Below are 22,657 nucleotides of genomic sequence, written 5' to 3' on the forward strand. Positions count from 1 at the left end.
GCATATTTCTGACTGCATCTTTTTCCTTTTAACAACGGATCCAGCTGCTTCTGTGCTTACACACCATATTTGGGAGCAGTGAGGCTCCGGCCCTTACTTTTTGCTGCATTGAGAACAATGGTGACGTTGGAGCCCTACCTCACATTAAAAGGCTGGCTGCTGCCCAGCATGTGACCGTGCCTCCAAGTGGGGGCCCCATTAATTGTCTCTGGAGCCCAGTTATGCCCCTTTTAATGTGTGTGTATGTGTGTGTGTGTTTGTGTGGTGCCTGCCAGGTGCAAAAACAGAAGGCCCACATACATGCTTTTTAATACTGATGGCATGCACAGGGAATCAGTTTCCTTCATTTGCATGTGTTTGCCCCCATGTACATTAGGGAACACCCCACAAATGAGCCCCCGCTAAAGGATATCCTGATCTCTAATCTCAGGTCCGTCACTTGACCAAACAATTGTGTGATTTTTAGGCAAATGGATTTCCCTCTGTGTGCATTACAATGTAAATACACATATCACATCAACTGGAGCAACAAATCGCAGGGTGAATGTGCCATGCCTCTTGTCTGAGAATCCTATGGTACAGAGAATGGTCCTTTGGTCCGTTGAGCTGTGGCGATGCTTTGATAAATGTCTCGAAATTCTTCACACATTTGTTGCATATTTGATTCACCATTTGCACAAAGTGTACATTGCACAATTCTGTGTTGCTCACTGAAGTCTTCTTTTTTGTTCATTTTTAGAAGAAGCTTCAAAGTTGCACGGCGGTCCGCCGAGGAATGCCTACATGGAACAAAGCTTCCAGGGCTTAAATCCAGTTTTAAACATTCCCATCAATGCCGCTGAAGTAGAGCAGTCGAGGAAAAACTCTGCCCTCGTGGGCGTGAAACTGGAAAATTGGCTCGACAGTCTGGTGAACAGCCTCTGGTCAGCAGTGGATATCTGTGCCACCGGGCCGACCTCTTGTCCGGTCATGCAGTCTTGCAGCCAGACCGCATGGAGCTCTCTCAGCCCGGACCCCAAGTCAGACATGGGCGGGATCAAGGCAGATGGGCGCTTGAGGTAGCATCTGGTGCACCCATCGAAGGCAAGGGATTTAAATGGGAATTTTACCATTTTTGTTTGTGAATCTGACTGAAGTGAAAACCCAGTGAAAGGGTGCTTGCTGTTCCCAACAGTTCATTATAGTGTTGTCAGACTGAAAATGTGTGTCCATCCTATGCGCCTTTCCCTCTCCTTCAAGTGTGTCATAAGTTTATGTTAATAGCCGAATGTGCATTTGATGCCCATTCCATGGTTGTACATATGTCATTGTACACATTTCGTTTTCAATACTTGCTACCAAAGGGCTTTGATAACTTTTCTCATTGGACAAATGGTAGCACGCCTTGGAGGATCTATATGTCTTGGGACCACATATCTGAAAGTACAGTATTGAATGACATTACTTCGATATTTGTTCCTACGATTTCGTAGCTCTTCTCTTTAAAAAAAACAACCAAAACAATTTGTAACTAACTCAACAAAAAAAAAAAAAACATTTTTTTGGACCATTTCATTTGAGAGAGAGGGAACACTAGTTAGTTTGTGGCACACATTTATTTGTTCCAGCCTCTGTTTGTCATGCTTCTAACTGTATCATCTTATGTCATGGAAGAATGAAAAGGGCTTATTAAAAACAGTGAGCGTCAGTCATGAGTAATCTTCTCCTATAGCCAGCTATGAACCTCTGGGGACTTGCGAATGAAAGCAACATGTGAAATTCCCCATAGCACGTGAAAGATGTGGTTATAATTAAATCCCAGATTCGTTTTTTTGTTGCCAAGAACTGTGAAAGCGAAATCAAAGAAGGACAACTGGTTAAGATCAGTCAAAGAGCCACATTGAAGGAGGGTTTTTGGTTCATACGCATGCTGTAAAAGAGCATGGGGACTATGCTGCTGGGGAATGGCATATGTGTGGTTGGTTCTGCAAGCACCCTTTCATGAACTGTATGCTGTATGTCCTAAAGCCCCCCAAGGGGGCACGTAATATATTACTTTCAGGTTTTTTTTCAAAGCACCTTTTAATTGCATATTCGTGCACAGATGTTAAATTCCCTTTTAAACAATGCACACCTGCTTACAGGATTACAGTGGAGCCAAGACCTCAATAGCTTGTTATAGTTCTCTCTACAGTGTTGGTTTGAAGCTGCTCAAGTTTGCTTTGGACTGGAAAAGGCAATGTCAGCTGTGCTGGCATTAGGGCCATCCGCCGCTGCGCGTTATCTGAAAGAAGGAGATGGATGCATAGAAGGAACCGTTTAGATATTTATTATTTATATTTGTTAGTCAATGACTAATTAGTAGGTGCTGCTTGTGCAGCTTGACCATTGTTATCTCACTAACTAATGCTGCCTTCATTTAAAAAAGGCCTTTCCCTCTCATTTTTCCACACTTTACGTTTGTGACGTTCGTCGTGTGAGCGGTCATGTGAAGACGTCTTGTATGTCGGTAAGACTCTCTGGAGTCTTGCCAAATCGGTTATAAAACATATGTTGAAAATATGTCTGATTCTGTATTCGGTGGTGGAGCCAGGACCAGGGCAGAGGGGACGGCCGCCCTTCCTGGCCGCCACCGGTGTCCAGTGCACCCTCCGGACTCCCGCTGGCACCCTATTAGCCGCCCCCTGGCACCAAAAACTTGCCTGTGCTATTGTCTGTATTTCTTAACACTAATCACAACTGATGTAAACGTATCATTAGTAAGGGAATATTAAAGATGACATTTTTAGTTAACACCAACAGCACCAAAACAGTGAAAGAGGTAAAAAATGTCACTCCCCCCACAGACACACACGCAAACAGGCACACACATGGCCAGGTACAGACACACACACACACAGACATCACCAATCTTTTCAGTTGAGGCCTGACAGAGCCAAATAAGGTTTTCACTTTATTTGAAGAAGAGATGTATTTTAGGATAAAACCTTGAACAATTGCAAATTACCAGCACAATGGTTTTATGGTCTCAAATAAGTCCACCATACATTGACAAAAAAAATTAACCTTTCATGAAAACAATCTGTAGTATTTAACGTCCATGTTTCCTAAATGATGAATATAGAACATGTCCATTTGAAGGCAAACCATACAGCTATGTACTGAAAGTCAAGACGTACCTTGTGAGTGATCGGTTGCATAATGGTAGTCTCAGAGTAGTTAGGGCCTACTAGGCAGATGGCCACATTCACTGGGTACATGTGTGGAGGGCACAACAAGAGAGCCGTCTCTCTGTGAATGGGATCTCATTTGCAAGACTGAAATCCTATGTCTGGGATACAAACTAACATCACTTTTTTTATGGAGCAAGGCAGTTTTGTTCTTAGAGCCGTCAGTAGTCAAGGGGACGTTAGAGGGTGATCCATGCTTACATAGAGAAACCAATCTTTTTAATATACATGATCATAAAATCTGACCATAAAGATCCATATGCTGTCATTCAGAAGGTGGCACACACCATTCAATTCAAGAGCACGTGATCTGCGTTCTCCAATGAGATCAGGGGGATTCTGCATTCATTTGTTTTCGAATGGAACAATCAAAAAAGGGTATGGATGGCACAGGCACTGTTGTTACTGGACCGGCACAGAGTACGACTCTGTGGGCGGGTACGTCCCGCCCACCAGGGGCAGAGCAAGGGGGGAGGCGGCACCCACCCGCAACGACACCATGTCAGTATAAGTGAACGATGAAAGCCTTTGTATCGGTTTGGGTCTATTTGACCTAAAACATTTGACCTAATCACATTTGATTGAATTTATTTGAACTTTTTTATCAGACTAAAATGCGGGCAAGACCCCCCCACAACCCTGCACCCCACTTCCCCTCAACCTAATCTATACCTATACCTACCCCATATATAGATTTAATAAAATTTGAGCGAAAACAAGGTCAACAAAAAATTGATCAAATGTTTCATGTCAAATGATTTTAGGTCAATTATGCTAATGTCTATGTTTCTGGGCCAAGGGCCCCCAAAAGGACAATGGAACATAAGCCTAAAAGAAAGCATGAATATGCTGAATGAGAGGGAATCCTGCATGTGTAGCTTCCAACGTTGGATTGCTTTGAGCACTAGGAATCCATAAATACATTTTCAGAATTAATGTTAAATTGCTACAGATTAAATTGCGTGCCTGGGAAGGTGATGCCCCAAAGGTCAACCTGCAAAATAGAATCTCAAAATATGACATCTTCTCACTCATAGCTCCAGTAGCCACCTACACTGTCAGTCTAGCACAACCGGCAGACAAAGGGACAAACACAGCATGCGACGAGCGCCGTGTAACACAGATAACCCATTGTGCCAAGTAAAGTATGCGTATGAGTCCCCTAAACTATATGATTCTTCTTAATCAAAATGTAGATGTGCTTGCTATCACTGCGTCTTTGCTCAAGGAAGATTATTTCCAAATAAAATGTTCCAGGCTTAGCCCTGTCCCATGTCATTCTCAGGGGGCAAGCACCTATATCATCACAATTGCTTCTTAATGTTGACACTGGTCTCCATTCTGACTTAGCATAGTGGGTTAGATCTTGGTTCATATTGTCTTTGAAATCATGTAATGAAGTATTTCTCATTCTATTTTGGAATGGCAGAGGTCTTGAGTGACACCAAAACAGCCTTCTACCAATCTTTCCACCATCTTCGTATGGTTGTTTGCCAATCCTTTGACCAGAAGTTGCCGAGGGGTCTTATGGCAAGAGTTCTTTTTTCTGCAGACTGCACTTAGAAATATTGTTCTAGTTTACTGGTCCCGTGGGAATCCATTTGGTTAAATTGGACCCTGTCTTCTCCATATTACTGATCTTTCTTTGATACGATGAAAGGGAAATTAGAGTGATAGAGGTGTAACCTATAAACATGGTGTAGCATATTGAAGCTTGACTCATTGTTTCCTGCTTGTGGCTTTAAAAGGTGCAATTTTGTTTTAATTACAAAATGATGGCACTGTTATAGAAAAATAGTCTGTTTTATTACTTTGCCTACTGCCCGCTATACCAAGTGAATCATAAGCATTTGTTACCATGTTATGTCCATGGGTGCTACCACAGGTGCTACCTCATGTCTGCAAACATGTGCTCCTGACAACCGCGACAACGTACCAGAAATCATCTTGAACTGAATGTACAATCTATGCAAACTCTTTCTCTGATGTTTCTGTTGTCTCTCTTTTCGTTGTCTTTCTCTTCTCTGTCGACTCGTAGAATTATTTTTTTGTTACCTTGCAGAAGCAACAGCAAGATACTGTACAGGCTCCTCTGATAACAGAGTAACATTGCTAGGCACAATTTATTGTGCTGGATATGTATATTTCAGTCACATTGCACCACATATGTATCAGGCCACTATTCCACAGAGTCAACTGTGATCTCCATTTCGAGAGGATGATATAGACAATAGCAGTGTTTCTGAGTTCAAAATATGTTAATCATTATTAAAATGCAAAAAAACACATGTTGCATATTGTAAGGATTTGTGACTTTTGTGTTAAATGAGTATTTGCATGTTGTAATGAAGCTCACTGTTACGGTCTACACTATCGGCTGAACATTCACGCTCTGACTCTCAGACGAAATCTTGTTTCTAAAGGCATTAACTGCCATGGAACTACATTGTGAGAGTTAGAAAATTCCCAAATCTGATATAGAAGTATATTTTTATACAGTTGTACCATAGCATCACTCACCTCTGTATCATACGTTTTGATGGTTGCTCAAGTTTGTGTAAGTTGGAGACTTTAACATTGACCTTCACTTCTGCCTTCATGGCTTCAGTTACCATGGAGAACTTTTAAGAATCCCAAATGACTGTCCTAAATTATAATCTGTGATGAGATTGTATGTATTAGCATTGCACATTCAAATGTCTTACTTGTCATAGGGATCCTACTTTTGTAGGATCCGTCTGAACTTCCACGAGTATTTAGAATGGCCTAACAGGGAGTCTGATGTCTTCACATTGTCAACGTTCTTAAAGCACCTCTTGTTTGCTGGGAATATGTATGATAAAGCCTTCCAAATGTCAGCAGTTTTTACCTTGTATGGCAGGACAATAACACTTGGCAAAACATTAGTTTTTTACCTCATTGTGGCATTGTGTATCCCTTCAGAAGTTTGTCATCCTTTGTGTGAAGAAGCCTTATTTTTAAAATATGTGGCCTTATACTGTGTTAGAAACATAGACTCTGCCTTTTCTTATATTCTCTGAAAATAAGACGCAAGGCACCATGGGATATATGATTGTTAAAGCTGTAAAGTACATACCAGACCCCTAATCTCGAATACACAATGGCTACTGCGTATTAAAACCATGTTAATGATGTTATTAGAAATGAAGGGCTAGATGTGTCAGAAGCCTTTGCAAATTGTCAGATACACACCTTTCCAGTGGTGTGTGGTGATGATTGATTATTTGATTACTTCTCAACCTGTTCCGTGCTTTTTATGTTCATGGGTCAACAGGCCGAGTCGCCTCATTTTATAAAGCATGCTCCACATCACACACAATTGTGTCAAAACTATGAACCAAAAGATAATCTGGACAAGTGACAATTGAGAAAAGGAGTATTTGTCACACATCTATATTAGTAATCAAACTGTGTATTTTTTCATTACAAAGTGCGTAAATTGTCTCCCTATCCAATATTATTCAATGGCAAATGGTGTATTTTATTGCAGAGATATTTTGCCAGATTTATTTGATACAAATGAATGTGTATTTGTTTTCTTTACAACAACAATACCCTACTGTTTTCTTTTAGAAATACATCAAAATGATGTTTCATTAACCTATGTGCTGCTTATCTACACTTAGATGTTCAACATCTCTTCACCATGATAGTATTCCCAGCATGCTCTATGTGTTTTGATACAAAGATCTTTCACTCTGGGGACATATTTACATTGTACTATGTTTACATGTAGATCATCTCTAGTTTTGTTTTCAAATGTCTACGTTTTTTCAAAACATCCCTTTATCTCACGTTTGTACCATGTGTATGAACCTTTAGAGAGTTACATGCTGAGGCTATTGAGTAACAATAGCACTTTGTACTGCCCAACACTATAGAATCCCAAATAATGGAACTCAGTATGTGTTCTGTGAAGTTCTGTGAAGGCCCAATTGTGCACACCATGTATATATAGTCAATTAATTTACAGTCCAATGATTTGTATTCATGTAAACACATTTTAAATGTGAATTATTTACAGAGGAGCAGATTTATTTATTGTCTGTGGCTTTCCCCATTGTGAAATTTCTTTAATCTTTCTTTTGTTATTCTCATTCTTTTGAAACCCAAAGATGATAAAGGGTTTACTTTAGAAACATTGTTCCTGAAATATATTTTTAAGCAAACAGATTTTTTTACTGTGTCTTCTAGTTTTCTTTCAGTGTTTATTTTCCTGTTAAGCCTCTGATAATAATTTAAAATGTGTCCCTCATTTTCAGATTTTCGTGGTAACATACTTTGAAAAGAAAATACTATTTTGTTATAGATCATGATATACATTAAAACTGTACAGAAATATTTTGTAAGGTATGGATTTAAATAACATGTAAATACAGTAAAGTTTAAAAAGAAAATGTAAAATGCACACACTGAAAGATGTAGATATTTTGCTATTTATTTAAAGGAGAATTTTATGAGAGATTAAAATGTCTTAAATTGACCGTGATCAAAGTTAAAAAGTCCACACTTTTTTTTCTTGTGGTAGAATGTGATTTATTCTGCATTTATTGCACTACCCAGTTTGCACCCTTTTGTCTTTAATTTAGCAGAACAAAATGTGCCTTAGCTGTATTCTTTGTGTAGGGAAGTCTGTTTTTGTCTGATGAGGTGAGAATGTTTCAGAGAATAATGGATGTATTAAATACTGTATTATACCAAAAACACTGCAGTTGTACATATATATATGCTTTCTGTCATACTGTGTTTTCAGATGCAGAATTTTAAAAATAAAAACACCTTGAAAGAGACTAGTGTTATGCTTTTACATGACATGTCTTTTGTCCTTCTTCCTGTATTTCATGGATCTCAATGTCTAGTAGAATGCTTAAGATGTAAAAGTCTTCTTGGGCCGTGCCCCAGAATATGTAATACTGTCCCTTTAATACTATACTCTGAGTAATACTGTCCTATTAATTTTTCTACATGTTCCTTCCTTGATTACTTGCAGAACATTATTGAAATGTTCATACATTTCCTCTTCTTTAAGTAAATACCTAAGCTAGTTCCTCACCTGGGTGTTGGACAACATCTTAGTAACTCATATCTAGATATTATTCAGGAATATTGTTGATCTGCAGCCACATGACTATCCTACAAGGGAATGTCGCCAATATTTGGATCACTTTGCCACACGCATCCCATTGGTGTAAGAATCTTAGCCTAGCAGCCTCTTCATAACATGATTGCTGTTCTATGAAAAATGTGCATCATTACCCCTGGAGAGTTACTGTACCAGGTGGGGTGGGGGTGGAGGGTAGGGTGGCGTTTGGGGGGGAGGGGGGTCTGTTCCTGGTGGACTTTGATCTGCAGCTACAGTGTGAGCGTGATTATTTAGGAAATTAATGCATCTCTAAATCAGACTGCATACTATGTGCAACTGATGAGGTTTTCTCACCGCATAATGGTGTACTTGAACTTTACTTATAATGCAGGTGTCTGAAGATGTATTTAGGGGGTTTAAGAGTAGTCTGGAATCATATATTTAGCCTTAGAATCGGAATGGGAAAGGAGCTAATAATTAGCTCCCTGGTCCCTTAGTGGCTTCCGCTAAGGGACCTCGTAATGCGGCGGTAAGGGGTTAACGGAAACGGCACCCTTACCGTTGCCGTTAACCCCTTTCCGCCGACCTCGTAATGAGGCCCAATGTGACTACACAAAGAGATTTTAAATCAGATTGATTGGGAAATAGAGACGTAAATGCAAATGCAGTTTCACTCCTGGTCGCATTTTCTGTGGTGATGCATGGTAAAGGAGGGGCTCCTAGCGGGCATAAATCCTCTGCCGTGCTCACCCCCTTCATCTTGTCAGAGCATTTATGCTGGCATGAGCATTTCATGCCAGTGTAAAACGAGTGGAGTCCTCAAAACCACCTGGATTCATAGAAATCCATTTCTAAATGCCACCTGCAAAGCATGATATGCAGGCAGCGTCTATTTGCACACCTTCGTCTTGTGGACTTGCATGCACGGAACCCCAAAGTACATAAGTGTTAACGTTGCTGGTATCCCAAATGCGATTAAGATTTGCTATGAAATGAGGGAAATAGTGCACAGGAATGTGGTAAATCACTAAGAGATCCCATTTTAAAATAAGCCGAGTGCACGCTTAACGTATTAAATCAAGGTGTAATGTCTGTATGCCTTCATTCCGCAATCAGAGCATTTTCGTCCACTTCAAGGTGTAGATGAGGTACACAGTGGCGTTTGCTTCCCGACTGTCCTCCTCCGTCTTGGAGATGTTCATGCAGGTGTAAAACAAATAAATTCCCACAGAATCTGCCTCAGTTTAGCACCTTCTAAGGAGCGGGCAGATTCCATAGGAATCCATTAGTAAATGCCACCCACAAAGCATAATTTCCAGGCAGTGTTTACTTTTTTATAAAGCGGAGCGTAAAACTGAAGAGTACATGTAATTTCCCCTGGTATGAGTCTTCAGTTCTATACTACGCTTTGCAAAAGTTGAAAATTCAATGCAGGGGACCCAGTAGCAAGAACGCTCTAACATTGGTGGTCCTCCGTATGCAATTGCCATATTTTACAAAATGGACATCTTTACTGTGTCTCATCCACCAAATGAAACAAGAAAAATGAAAAATTTGGCAAAAAAACAAGCAATGTGTGAACATGTTAGCACCATTTCAGTTGAGGTGGAAAATGTTGAAATTTGCAAAACACCCCAACAAAAACGATACCTGGTATAGCTGTCACCACTCTTAAAATGAAAGAAGCACTATCAGAAACCATTCGAGAACATCTTGCTTGGCTGTAATAAAGATGCTTTGTAGACACTTCAGGTAAGTTACAAGGTAAGTCCTTCATAACTGTTAATCTTAATTCATTGAGTTATTTAGGAGGGACCCACTGGCTCAAACCACCCAGGCTACACCTTCCAACTGCCTGGTTTGGAACGCCAGCACACTAGCATTACCTCACTCATACATCGACACTCTCACCTTCCAGCATTCTCTCTGACCTCATGCATTCCTTACTAACTTGTATGCATAGTCAAGTAAAGCACATCACCACACACTTCCTTAACAGACACACACACAATTTACCGTCCAGTTGAGCACACATTGTGACATTTGCATAACAGCAGCAAAAAGTCTGGGGTAGTAGAAACAACATCAATCACCCGATAGCATGACAGGAAGTCACATCGCATGACCTTTAACCTCAATGGCATCACATGGAGTGCTTTCAAATTTAATTTAATCTTAATGATATCATAGGAAGTTGCATCACTGATCTAAAAACACAATAGGCATACATGAACACAATAATTACTGCCCAAAGTAAACAAAACGGTTATATACCCAGCAGAGAACCATCAAAGGTATGGGGCACTGCCATCTGATTCCAGTTCTAGGCTCAGATGAGAGTTATATAGTCGTGTGCTTGACCTCCACCTCAGTTCCCTCTTATCTTAAGAGGCATTCCCTCAATATCTAGGAGTTGAGGGGGCTTCTGCATGTAGAGTTGCTCCGCCAGTCATGGTGATACAATCTTAACATACATCACAGTCCTGAGACCATCCAGCTTGCAACAGAAAAGTGCAACATTTGTCATTTTTAAATGTGCCTCAAAATGTAGGAAGTTCTGCTAAAATGGAACAATATATAGCATTTTACCCATCCGCCAATTATTATTAATTTGCTAGACTCGATGTACATTTTGGATAACCAGTGGCCTGAAACCGTAGAAAGTGTTTATGAATTAAGCAGCTTTGTCTAAGGTTGTTTTCATTCCAGTCACACAATAAAGACAATAGGAAGCTATCTGTACCTATTTTAATTAAGCATGAATCCGCACAATGTATATATTTGTGCTGCAATATTTCCTTTTTCTTGCTGCACATTTTGAAAAACAATGCGGCAGTATACAAGGGAAATATACAGGGGAGGGGCACGTGCCTTTTATTTGACCATTTGATCTAGTTCTTCATAATGAAGCGCTGTGTCTTGTAAGTGCTGTAATACTAGGGTGTAATTGATCTCCACCCCCCTGCCCCTGTTAGCTTACGCTGATGCCACACTCCTTATTGCCCGGATGCCAAATGCCCTGCAGAGATTGATTGATGTCTACACAGATTGCATGACTGCCTTGGACTTGGAAACAAACACACTGGAGTCTGCTGTCATGGTCTGTGCCGATGGTCGGAAAAAGAACATGGAAATGCCAAAGATATATAGTAATGGACTCATCATTCCAAGGGTGAAAGAGTTCGATTATTTGGGAATTAGGTTTGCAGAGGACTGGAAGGGCACTGCACATATAAATCAACTAGAGAATAAGATGAGCCAGGTGCTGGGGGTGTTTTATCGCTTCATGCAAATGTGTCAGGGGAAACAACTTGATTTGATTATTTATTTTATTTATGTGCATTTTTAAAGCTCTCACACAGTCCGCGGGCATCGAGGTGCTGTTACAGGAATTATTTTTGTGTTTTAGTTGCGTAATTATTATAATTTTATTTGTCTTATTTGCATATTTATAACGCGCTTAAATATCCAGAGGTTTCTAAGCGCGGACCAGGGATCGAACCTATGTTGCTTCGTGTTGTCTTGCTCGTGTCGTCTTGCTTCCAAGCCGAACACGTTGCCGCTGAGCTATCCTCCCGGGACAAAGATTATGAAAGTATACAATGTACACACTAGAGCAGTGACGAACTATGGGGTCACGCTATGGGGGCATGACCATGTTTCATCAATGCAGGCCATAGGAAAACATTTTTCAAGAAAATATTGGGTCTGCCATTTTCGGCCCTGCCGGTCGCTGTGCATCCGCTGCGTGGAGCAAACATTGTGGCAGATGAATGGCAACAGGCTCCTTTATTGCACTGATTCAGTATCTGGTCAAACCCTGTAACACAAGACATTATTCGAGCATTAAGATGCAGCGAAGTATGGAGAAAGATCCCTTGGCTCGCATCTAATTGATCTTTGCACGAACAAGTTAAATGCCACAAGCCTCTTCCGACAAACAAACGTGTTGACTAAGGAAGAAAGGAAAGTTCATAACAGGAACTTTGCCACACTAAGCAAGGAGAGACTCGGCTCTCTTCAAACCGGAAACATGCCATGGTCACCAAAGTTGATTCTATGCAACCCTATTTGACCCACAGTAATAACCCATTAGATCGCTGGGTCGTAACTAGAGCCAGGTCCGATCTTTTGGTACTTCGAGCAAGCATTGCAAACTGGCAGGGTTGTGTGCAGGAATCAGAATGCCCGTGCTGCAGTTTTGCAGTCAAAAGTCGTATGCATTTTGTTGTATTTTGCCCGCGTTACATGGAAGTGAGAAAGCAAACAAGCCAGCCGATAGTGAAACGAGAGAAATGCACCCAATGTCGACCTGCACTCATTTGTTTACTGCCGGCGCATCCACTCTGGATGGGCATGTCTAAGCTATTTAAGGAGGGCTCGGAGGGCTAGTGAATGCCACATGGAGAATGTTATCTGAATCCATCAAAGAACAGGAATGTTTTAGTTAGTGTGTAATTTATTGCCGAATGATATATCTTTAATATATAGTATGGTTATGATTCTAAATTGGATGTTTTCTTAGTAATGATTTTGTGGTTTTCTTTGTACAAATGTTTAATGGAATTTTGTCCGAATAAACTTATTTGATCTTGTTGATATCCATTTGAATGAATTTCGATGTGTTGGCCTTAGAATGATGAAGGGCCGAGGTTCCATCATATGACTGCAGGTTCCACACCCATCTCTGAGGCAAGCGCTTAACTCCTTGAACTATCTCACCTGCCTTTTTGCAAAACTCAACTGTTTCCTCAAAACACGGTTTAATGTGTAACATAGTTCTTTAATTATAAGTATTATTATACATATCTTTATTGTTGCCTCTTGAAAATATATTTGTTTCTGGAGCATGTTTACTTACTAAGTCAGCATTCAATAGGAGACACTGCACGACATCTCGAGTTGCTCCCTGTCAGGTGTGATTTGTGATTAGAGTATCTCCTTCATTGCTTCCTGCTTTCCATTCTGGTGCATGCCATGTTTGCTTTCTGTTATAAATGCACAACTAACACTGCTACAACGCAGGAATAAAATAGGCAAAGGAGAACAGGAGATTCCTTTATCAATAACTTTTAAAACATGTTTTGCTCATCACTATTTATTTATTTATTTATTTAAGTGTGCATTCATTTCAGCGCACAAAGCCCAGAGGCATCTAGGTGCTAGTTACAGAAACTGCATAGTACATTAATGAAGTGCATGAATATGTATATGGTTACAGACAGATAGGTGTGAGTACAGGACTGACAAAGCCACACCTCATCACTGTTCCTGAATAGTGCAGTCGTTTATTGCTTTAACCTAATCTATGAAAATAAATAGTGCCTCACTATGATGTTAATAAAATATGATCTCGCTCAAATTCACTGTCACAAAATCAAGAAGCTTGAGAGCATGGCTTTTCATTGAAATCACACAGGCTTTATGCAAAGCAGCATGTTATAATATGTTACTGGCTAGTAAGAGAGCTCATTGGGTTGAGCACTTGCTGCTGAGATCTGTGTGTGACAAATGCATGGCAGGTTGGAAGGCCAATTCAGCCTTTCTTTCTTCAAATATGGTCTACATAAGTACCACCTTTGGGTGGGTAAGGATATATAAAACTAAAAATGATCGAGGTACTATGGTGTAAGTGCAAAATAAAGAACACATGTTTGTTATTGAACATTTCCCCCAAAGCATATGTTATAGAATAGATTTTACACGGTGCTGTTTTCGTTCCACATTGAACTGGATGCCTCAGAGAGGCACTCATGTCTAACCGACACTGACAGTGCCCCATTGACCAGGCATAGCAGAGGCACTGCCAGGGGTAGCAAAGAGGGAGCTGCTGCCTCTGGCTACCCCAAATGACGTCCATTCATTACACGGCAACACCCTTTATACCAGCCATATGGAACAGATTTGTGCCAAAATGTGACAGGAAAATGTGGTCAAGAAAGAGGTAGAGAGTGTCTTGGTCCAAAACACACTCATTTGCCAAATATGATAATACAATATCCTGGTGTTGCTGATTTGGTGAAAAGTCCTTGCCTGAGCTAAAACGCCATGTGCATCCCACATGCTAATGGGACAAAACACCATTAGTACCTGGTCCTGTATGTGCAAGCATTGCTTTTATGGTACTTCCTAGCATTGTGTAGTTACTAAAAACACTCTGCAACTGGCTGGAGTAGTGTCAGGAAGCCCAGTGTTAGGTTGCATCCAGTAATTCCTCACTGGAATGATTATTAAGGGGGAAACGCATTGGTACCATTACACACAGGTAGCGCATCAGCAAATAATGTTATAGGTACCATAGACGGGACGCACATATGAACCTACCCACCATGTGACACACAAAATGCATCCCAAAAAAAGGAAAGGACAACAGTTTATCAATGCCCACATCATAGCAGATGCCAAACATTACATACTGGTCAAAGTAGAACTTTACCAAGGTAGTGGTATGGTATTGGTATGGTATTGTTTATTTGTAAAGTGCCTATAAACAAAGCAAGTGTTTCAAAGCACTCAAGGACGGAGGGAACAAGGGGAAAAAACAACAGTCATTCAGAGCCCTTGAATTTCTGATCGATACACGTCTGCAGAGGCAGAGTGGGTGCATGGAACAAGTGCATATAATACAATTAACGGTGTAGATATCCGCAAATGGGTCTGACGACTATTGTGCAGTTTTTCCAAGTGCATTGAGGTGCCACCATGCAAGGAGGGGAGACAAGGGAAAAACAGATAGACAATCTTCAAGGCATGGTGCATTCAGATTGTGCAAGTGCACATCCAGGTGCAAGAGAGGGGATGGGGGACAAGTGTGGGGACTAAGGGGGTGGGCGAGGGGACCAAGTGTGTCCAGTCAGTCAGAAGCTGGGTTAAGTGCTGAGAGATGCCACTCTCATGGGTCATTGACCAAGTGCAGTAACAATGAGGCAAGTGCAAGGCCCGGAGGCAATTGCGAGAGGGCTGACGAGGGTGCCAGAGACCTATGAGACTCCGTGGTACACCAGGCGGCCAGTCAGCAGGCTGTGCCGAAAAGGAGGGAGAGAGGGATAGAGCGGCGAGAAAGGTTTGCAGGGTAGAGGGAGAGAGAAGGAAGAGGAAAGTCTCAAGGAGTTTCAGGAACTTAAAGAGATCAGGCTCAAGACGGAATGCGGAAGGGAGGCTATTCCAGAGGAAGGCCCCTGCAGAGGATAAAGATCTCCCTCCAAATCTCTGCTTGGAGAACCGGCTCACATGACGAAGGTTGGAGGTAGAAGAGCAGAGGGCTTGGGAAGGACAGTGTTTAAGTAGACAATGTTGCAGATAGGTATGTCCCAGGCCCCAGAAAGCCTTGTGGGCAATGCAGAGGGTCTTGAACTTGATCCTTGCAGCCACGGGGAGCCAGTGGAGGGATTGCAGCGCCAGAGAGATGCAGCAGTGAACATGACTCTTTCATCTTCCGACTCAGTGGCATGCATGGCACGCCAAACAACAAAGACTCAGGGCTTGATTCAGGGCTTCTGCTAATGATAGTGTGGAAAGCTGACATTCTCCCCTACAGTTTCCAGCACCATCGCTCTGAGGTGAGTGGAAATATTGGAGGGGAAGTGTTGTGCTTTCCAGCAGCAAAAGCTGCTAAAATCACACATTGTGGGGGAAATATGTGCTCCAGTGGCATTGCAAGCATTTCCCAAAAGACACTTTTCTAATTTAAGAAAGTTTTCATAAGCTTTCATTAAACTGGAAAAGTGGTGCTGCAGTCTGAGAAATTACATGTTTAAAATGTGAAAATGTGTGCTGTGCCGTTTAAGGTCACCTCCCGGGGTACCGTTAATGAATGCCACTGTTGGCTGGTGGAGGAAGGGTGTTCTGGCCTCTAAATACAATCCTTGCAAGCCCCTTACATGTGAGGTGGATGGCAGGACTGTTGCCATGCTGTAAATCACGGCTTTGCAGGGTTGGCAGGCTTGGTTTATTGCATCACTGTCTTCATGGAAGAGAGTCTGTCAACTCACACTTTTCCATGATAACACATACCTCTGAATCAGGCCACTAGTCAATTGATGATTAATCAAGAAGTGTAACATATTCTTATGCCACATCACACATTTCTGAACTACTCTGAGTGACCTTTGCACCTGACATGGGAGTGCACATAGCTTGCGACCAATTATCCTGACATCATATCACGCACCATGGCAGAAATACAGCAACATTATGTCACTGCACCCTATGTCACACTCATCATACAGTATATGCACTTGCATATGCATGTACCTTAAATCCTTAATGCAACACATTGTTTAGGGATGTCCATGATTTGATCAAAAATATTTAATCTAATGGCGAATTGGCCGAATCTATTTTACCAAAAATGTAAATTAACTTTTTACTTTTTAAACTTTTTTGTATAATGCAGGGGCAGACCCCCTCCAGTCCCCCTTACACCTCCCTACCCTAACCTTCACCCTTACCCCACACCACACCGATTATGCACTAGACATATACCATATTACCTACAATTTTCAGTCAAATAAATTCGGTCACTTCTGCGGTAACGGTTATTTTGCAATAATATTGACTCTTTCCTTAACATGACATAACATATGCATGTGGCGCTGAGGATACTTTTAGAGAACTAAAGCACAGCAATGGTAATCCAGGGCAAAAAGAACATGCAGCTCATTTTAATCTTGCCGTACAATACATGAAATGCATAGAAGCCATGGGCATTTCATTTATGGCAGCTGTCTTTGTTCTTAATTTGTATGATTGAGAGCAGGTGTGGTAGGTAACTTACGTTTCCACTGGTCCCTTCCCCTCCAGCATACAAATACTCCAGCATTTACACCGGCAAAGATTTTCATGCCAGTGAAAAAGCTGGGAATTCCTATGCAGTCCGCTGGCTTTGTGCACCACTATCAATCATGCGGACTCCATAGGAATCCATTGTAAATGCTGCATGCCATGCACACGTGGCAGGCAGCGTTTACTTCCTATACATTTAGGATTGCTCTGTGGCTCTTTCCATCACCTCTCTATGCTCTTTGGTTTCTGCCCCCAGCCCGTATTATATTTAGCCAAGAATACTGCTCAGAGCAGGGCATGGACCTATGCTTTTATTAAAAATATATTTGATTTGAAAGATGATATCAAATATTAAATTCACTTTTATAGTAGACAGGTCAATAATAAAATGTCTGCAAAACAGTAACCATGAAATGCAAACATAGTTTCACGAAGTTAATGAAAAGAAAGAGTACAACAAAAATAGACACAGTAATAATGATCATTGAAGACACACTCTGCTCCCCAGAACCTCTGCAGCCAGAGCTCCCTATATTAGTCATAGATTTCCAAAACCTGACCCCAATGCTTGTTAAATTTTCATTGGGCTTCATTACAAGTTTGCCGGTACAGTAACAACGGAACCGGTAAGCTTGCCGGTTCCATTGTTACCGTACCAGCAAACTACGAGTTCTGCTCACGGGTGCCTTCCCGCCCACCAGGACTGACCTGCCGGGGGGACCGGCAAACGCAAGCAGACCATGCCGGATGCACCATTTTGAATGGAGCCGGTGCATCCGGCCTCCCCATTACCATTGAGCCCTATTAGGGTCAAATGGGAATGGGGAGCATTTTTTACCGATGGCCGGGAATGGGCAAATACCGGGTGCTGTAGGACTGTAATGACCTGGTAATTGCCCATTACCAGGCACTGGTAAAAAAACGACTCCGGCGGCAGCCGTGCCGGTTTTACCAGCACGGCTACCGCCGAAGTCGTAATGAGGCCCATTCTCTTTCTCTCAAATGTTAAGGGCATGGCCACATCTGATTTTGCCTGAGTAATAGTGAATGTGGCCACTATTTCAGCGGGTGGATCTTGGGTGCGTGTTTTAGGGAAGACAGTATAGTGGATAGCTCCCCTTTATCAGCAGAAACTGTTCTGTATTTGTATGGGGTATTTCAACCAAGAACACTTACAAAAAGGAATCGACAATCGACAGGGCACTCTTGACTCAGTTGTCATACATAACTGGCAAGGTTAGTGAACAAATAATCTGTGGCTGTTGGGGAATACATTTAACAGAGAACATGGACAGGACAGAAATATTACATTAGTCGGAAGAGTGAATATATACAGCGTAGTATGTACAGAGGAGTTAATTTCAAGGTGGTAAGTGAGGGGCGAACATATGGCAATAAGTGGAATATGCACCCTCCTGGTAAAGGATTTGAAGGACTGGATAGAAGTCATGTTTTTAACACAAAGAGGAAGTTTGTTCCAGAGGTGCAGGACAGGGCAGCGAGTGGGAATGTGTGAAAGCAAAACGAAGCACAGGGTGGTCGGCGAACAAAAAGATTGGGGGCATTTATTAGAGCAGAGTGTTCATGGAGATGTTAAGTAGGGGGGTAGAATGGTCTTGCAGGTATTTGAAAACAAGCAGTAGAAGTTTAAAGATGGACCGGTTTATCATGGCTAACAATCCAGCATGTAAGTAGTACTTGGAGATAGGAAAATCATTTGGAAGATCGTAGCGGGACTGGGGGAAGAGTTATGATATGATATGATATTTTATTTGTATCGCGCTTGTACACAAGTGTTTCAGAGCGCGACGAGGCAAGGGAGGGGAACAAGGGAGAACAAAAAACAACAATCTTACTAGGCCCATTGACATTGAGAACGCGCAAGTGCATGGGAGAGGGAAGTGGGAAAAGTGCTGGAAGGGGGGGAGAAGTGGAAAGCGTGGGGCAAAGGAAAAACATATAAATAATAAAATAAATAAATAACAAAGGCAACAGAAACAGTGGTGATGCAGCCAACAAGTGGCAAGTGCTGGGTTGAGACAGCAGACAGGGTATACCTGATAAGTGCAGGGGAACAAAGGTAGAGGAGCGAGGTATTTACTGAGGGATAGCTGAAGGTATTTTGGACCCTGGCCCCAGAAGGCTTTGTGGACAATGCCTAGGGCTTTGAATTTAATCCTTGCATCCACTGGGAGGCAGTGGATAGATTTCAGGGCTGGAGAGATAAGATCCCAGGGTTTCAGGCCAAGGACAATTCTCGCAGTCCTGTTCTGGATGAGCTGTAAAGGGCAGAGAGTTGAGGCAAGTAGATTTAGAAAGAGACTGTTACAATAGTCCAACCTAGGGAGAACCATGACTCGGTAGACAGTGAGCTTCTGGGGGAAGGAGAGGAAAGGCAGAGTACCTCTGAGGAGGTTCAGTAGGAAGTTTGACTTTTTAGAGACATCAGAGATGTGGGCAGAGAAGGAAAGTGTGGAATCAAAGATGACCCGAGGTTATCAGCCTCGCAGGTGGGGTTCAGAGGAGGGCCAAGAGAGGCCGGCCAGAGACTGAGGGGAAAGGAGGTAGATGGTGTGTCGGTGAGGAGGATCTCTGTCTTGCTGGCATCAGACAGAATTCATTGGCAGGACACCAACCCTGAATGGAAGTTAGGCAATAAGAGAAGGAGTGGAGGTGGCCGAGGGAAGCCTGAAGATGAGTTGAGTGTTGTCTGCATTGCACTGGAAATTTGAGCAGAAAATGGCAATGCAGTGGGCGAGAATTGCCAGGTATTGTTTGACGAGCCAGGCCGAGAGGTTAGACCCCTGGGGAACGCCACAGGTAGAAAGGGAGATAGATGAAAGGAAGGACCCAAGTTGGACCTGAGAGGGTCGATCAAAGAGGAAAGAGGTCAGACGGGCCAGAGCCTGATCAGTGATACCCAGGTTGCCACATAGACGTTTGAGCAAGATGGTATAGTTGACCTTGTCGAAGGCATAAGAGAGATCGAGTAGGATGAGGACAGATGGAATGTTAGAGGCAAGGTTGGAAAGTAGATGTTCAGGAGAGCAGTTTCCATGCTCTTGGCAGCTCTAAAGCCAGACTGATGGTCGTGGAGACAGCCAACAGAATCAAAATCAAGGTTCAGCTGAGAGATGGCCAGCTTTTCAAGAAGTTTGCCCAGAAAAGGAGTAATGGAGATTGGGCAATAGTTAGCCGGACAAGAATGATCAGCTGTGGGTTTCTTGAGGAGAGGATGCACAAGCAAATGCTTCAGTGAGGAAGGGAAGGCTCCTGAGGCAAAGTAGTAGTTACACAAATTGGCAAGAGCCGGAGCGAGGGTGTCCATGTGGTCCTTGTTGGTTTTAGAGGAAAAAACCTTGTAAAAACCTGTTTTGACGAGGCTTTCATAGATCGGACTTGTCTTGCGAACTCGTCAGGGGAGAAAATAGGAAAGGACGAGAAAGAGGGAGGGCGTTAGCTGAAGGAGGGTCAGCATCCATCGAAGGAGAGGGCAGAGGAAGGGAGGAGAGGATGGACAGTATTACCTGGGTTTTTGAGATGAAGTGAGAGGCAAGATCATTGCAAAGAGCCTGAGAGGTGACAGGAGGGTTAGAGGCTGCAGCAGGATTGGCCAGCCCCTTGCAGATTTTAAAGAGTTTGGCTGAATCTTTTGATGTCTTTAAGGGTCTGTCTGGAGGAAGTGCTGGAATTGTATCAGTGATGGGGAGGCCTGGGTCCTTTTTGAACTTCTTCCTACCAGACTTAGTGAGAAGGGGAGGATAGTCAATGGAGAAGCAGTTTGAAGAGATAGGAGAAACAGAAAGTGCGATGGTAGTGGTGGCGAGGAAAGGAGGGAGAAGCAGGGGGGAAGTCAGGTAGGAGTGGAACAAAGAGCAGTGAAGTCACTGGGTCGGCACGTTACAGAGAAGCAGCAGTTACAACCAAAGTGCAGAGCAAGGTAGCAAAGTGCAGCAAGATTCAACTTTTTAAAAACAGAAGCAAAAAACAGCAAGGTTTGACTTTTAAACCAAAAGCAAAAACAGCCAAATTCGACTTTTAAAGCAAAAGCAAAAGCAAAAAACAGCAAGGTTTCACTTTTAAAACAAAAGCAAAAACAGCCAAATTCGACTTTTAAAACAAAAGCAAAACAACTGCCAAATTCGACTTTAAAACAAAAGCAAAAAAAAGCAAGACTTAACCTTACAATTGGGTTCAGATCCATGATTAATCATCACAGAAAGTTCAGAAGCAAGCAAAGGGTCGACGAAAAATAATGCAATTCAGTGTGTGAATGGAAGAAACCGGTAGAAAAGGGGCGGGGGAGGAGAAAGTCAAAAAGAGATATGAGTGAGTCCAGAAGGAGGGAATTAACTTTGTCAGGTGGCAGGACGGAATAGAGGCAGAGGCAATGTAGAGTACCTGCACAATAATCCAAAGAGCTGAGTATAACTGTCTGTAGGCGGGTTTAGTAGAGTTATATGTGACTAGGGGGCGCATTATCCTGCTATCGGGCCAAATATTTCTGGCCACAGTTGAGGTTGGAGTAATGAAGTGTGGTTGTTAAATACCCTATCAAATATGACCCAAAGTTGAGTGCCTTGGGGGACGTGGAGAGTGAGTCAGGCATAGATGAGATCGGTGAAGAAAGGAGAGCAAGAGCAGTGGGGTAAGAAGGTAGATTACTTCAGTCATGAAGAAGGTAAGCATAAGACAAAAAAGTGTCGTCAGTCGACCGATTGCTGAGAGACAGATGGACACGTGTCTAGAAGTGAGAGGATTCCAGAGGCAGTTAGTGTCCAGATTGGAGGAGATCCTGTTTAAGATGAGGTGTTTTAGGGTGTTAGAGTAGTGTAGGAAGAGAGATACAGGCTGGAAGTTGGCAGAATTGTGAGGGCTCCTTTAGGATTGGTAGGATAGATGCTGCCTTGAAGCAGGCAGGGACGATTCCTGGTAGGAGGAAGATTGTGAAGAGGGAGGAGAGATTTGCCAACTCCATGATTGTCTTTTTGGCAAATGGGTCAGCAGTGGTGCAATAGGGTTTGGAATTCCTTAGGGCAGGTGCCAATTCACTAGGATAATTTGGAAAGATGTGGTAGAGATAGGTGTAGAAAGGAGAATTAACCTGTTGAAGGGAAGGCGAAGAGGGAGAGAAGGATGTCACACACAATTTCTATTTCAGCAGAGAAATAATGGACAAAGTAATTGACGGATAGGGGAGAGGAATTAGCACATTGGAGAAAAGAGCAGCCAGCACAGTTTGGAGAGCTTGCAGGGGTGAAATGATATGATATGATAGGTTATTTATAACGTGCTTAATACCCAGCGGTTTCTAAGCATGGACCCGGGGATCGAACCTGTGTTGCTCGGTGTTGTCGTGCTTCCAAGGCAAGCACGTTGCCTGCTGAGCTATCCTCCCAAGACAGCCGATAAATGAAAGAGAAATGAAAGAGTAATAATGAGATTGGTAATGAAGGTAGATTTAGCCAAGCCAAGAGACAATGTGAAAGAGTGGAGGGCAGTCTTAAAGGTGAGGAGAATTCAGCCGAATTTGGCTGCACATATGTGGGTGAGGGTAATA

At 42.4% G+C, this 22,657-nt stretch overlaps 1 protein-coding gene across 1 annotated transcript in view; it reads left to right on the forward strand.

Annotated features, from left to right (window-relative positions):
- XYLT1 (xylosyltransferase 1) overlaps nt 1–8,020 on the forward strand; it is a 969,342-nt gene extending 961,322 nt beyond the window's left edge. Inside the window, exon 11 of the mRNA XM_069647050.1 lies at nt 740–8,020. Coding sequence (XP_069503151.1) covers nt 740–1,062 — 323 coding nt within the window. The 3' untranslated portion in view covers nt 1,063–8,020. The remainder of the gene's footprint in view (nt 1–739) is intronic.
- Nucleotides 8,021–22,657: the final 14,637 nt, after the last annotated feature.

This window comes from Ambystoma mexicanum, chromosome 2q (assembly GCF_040938575.1).
Source record: "Ambystoma mexicanum isolate Mex_15411 chromosome 2q, UKY_AmexF1_1, whole genome shotgun sequence".
Taxonomy (NCBI): Eukaryota; Metazoa; Chordata; class Amphibia; order Caudata; family Ambystomatidae; genus Ambystoma; species Ambystoma mexicanum.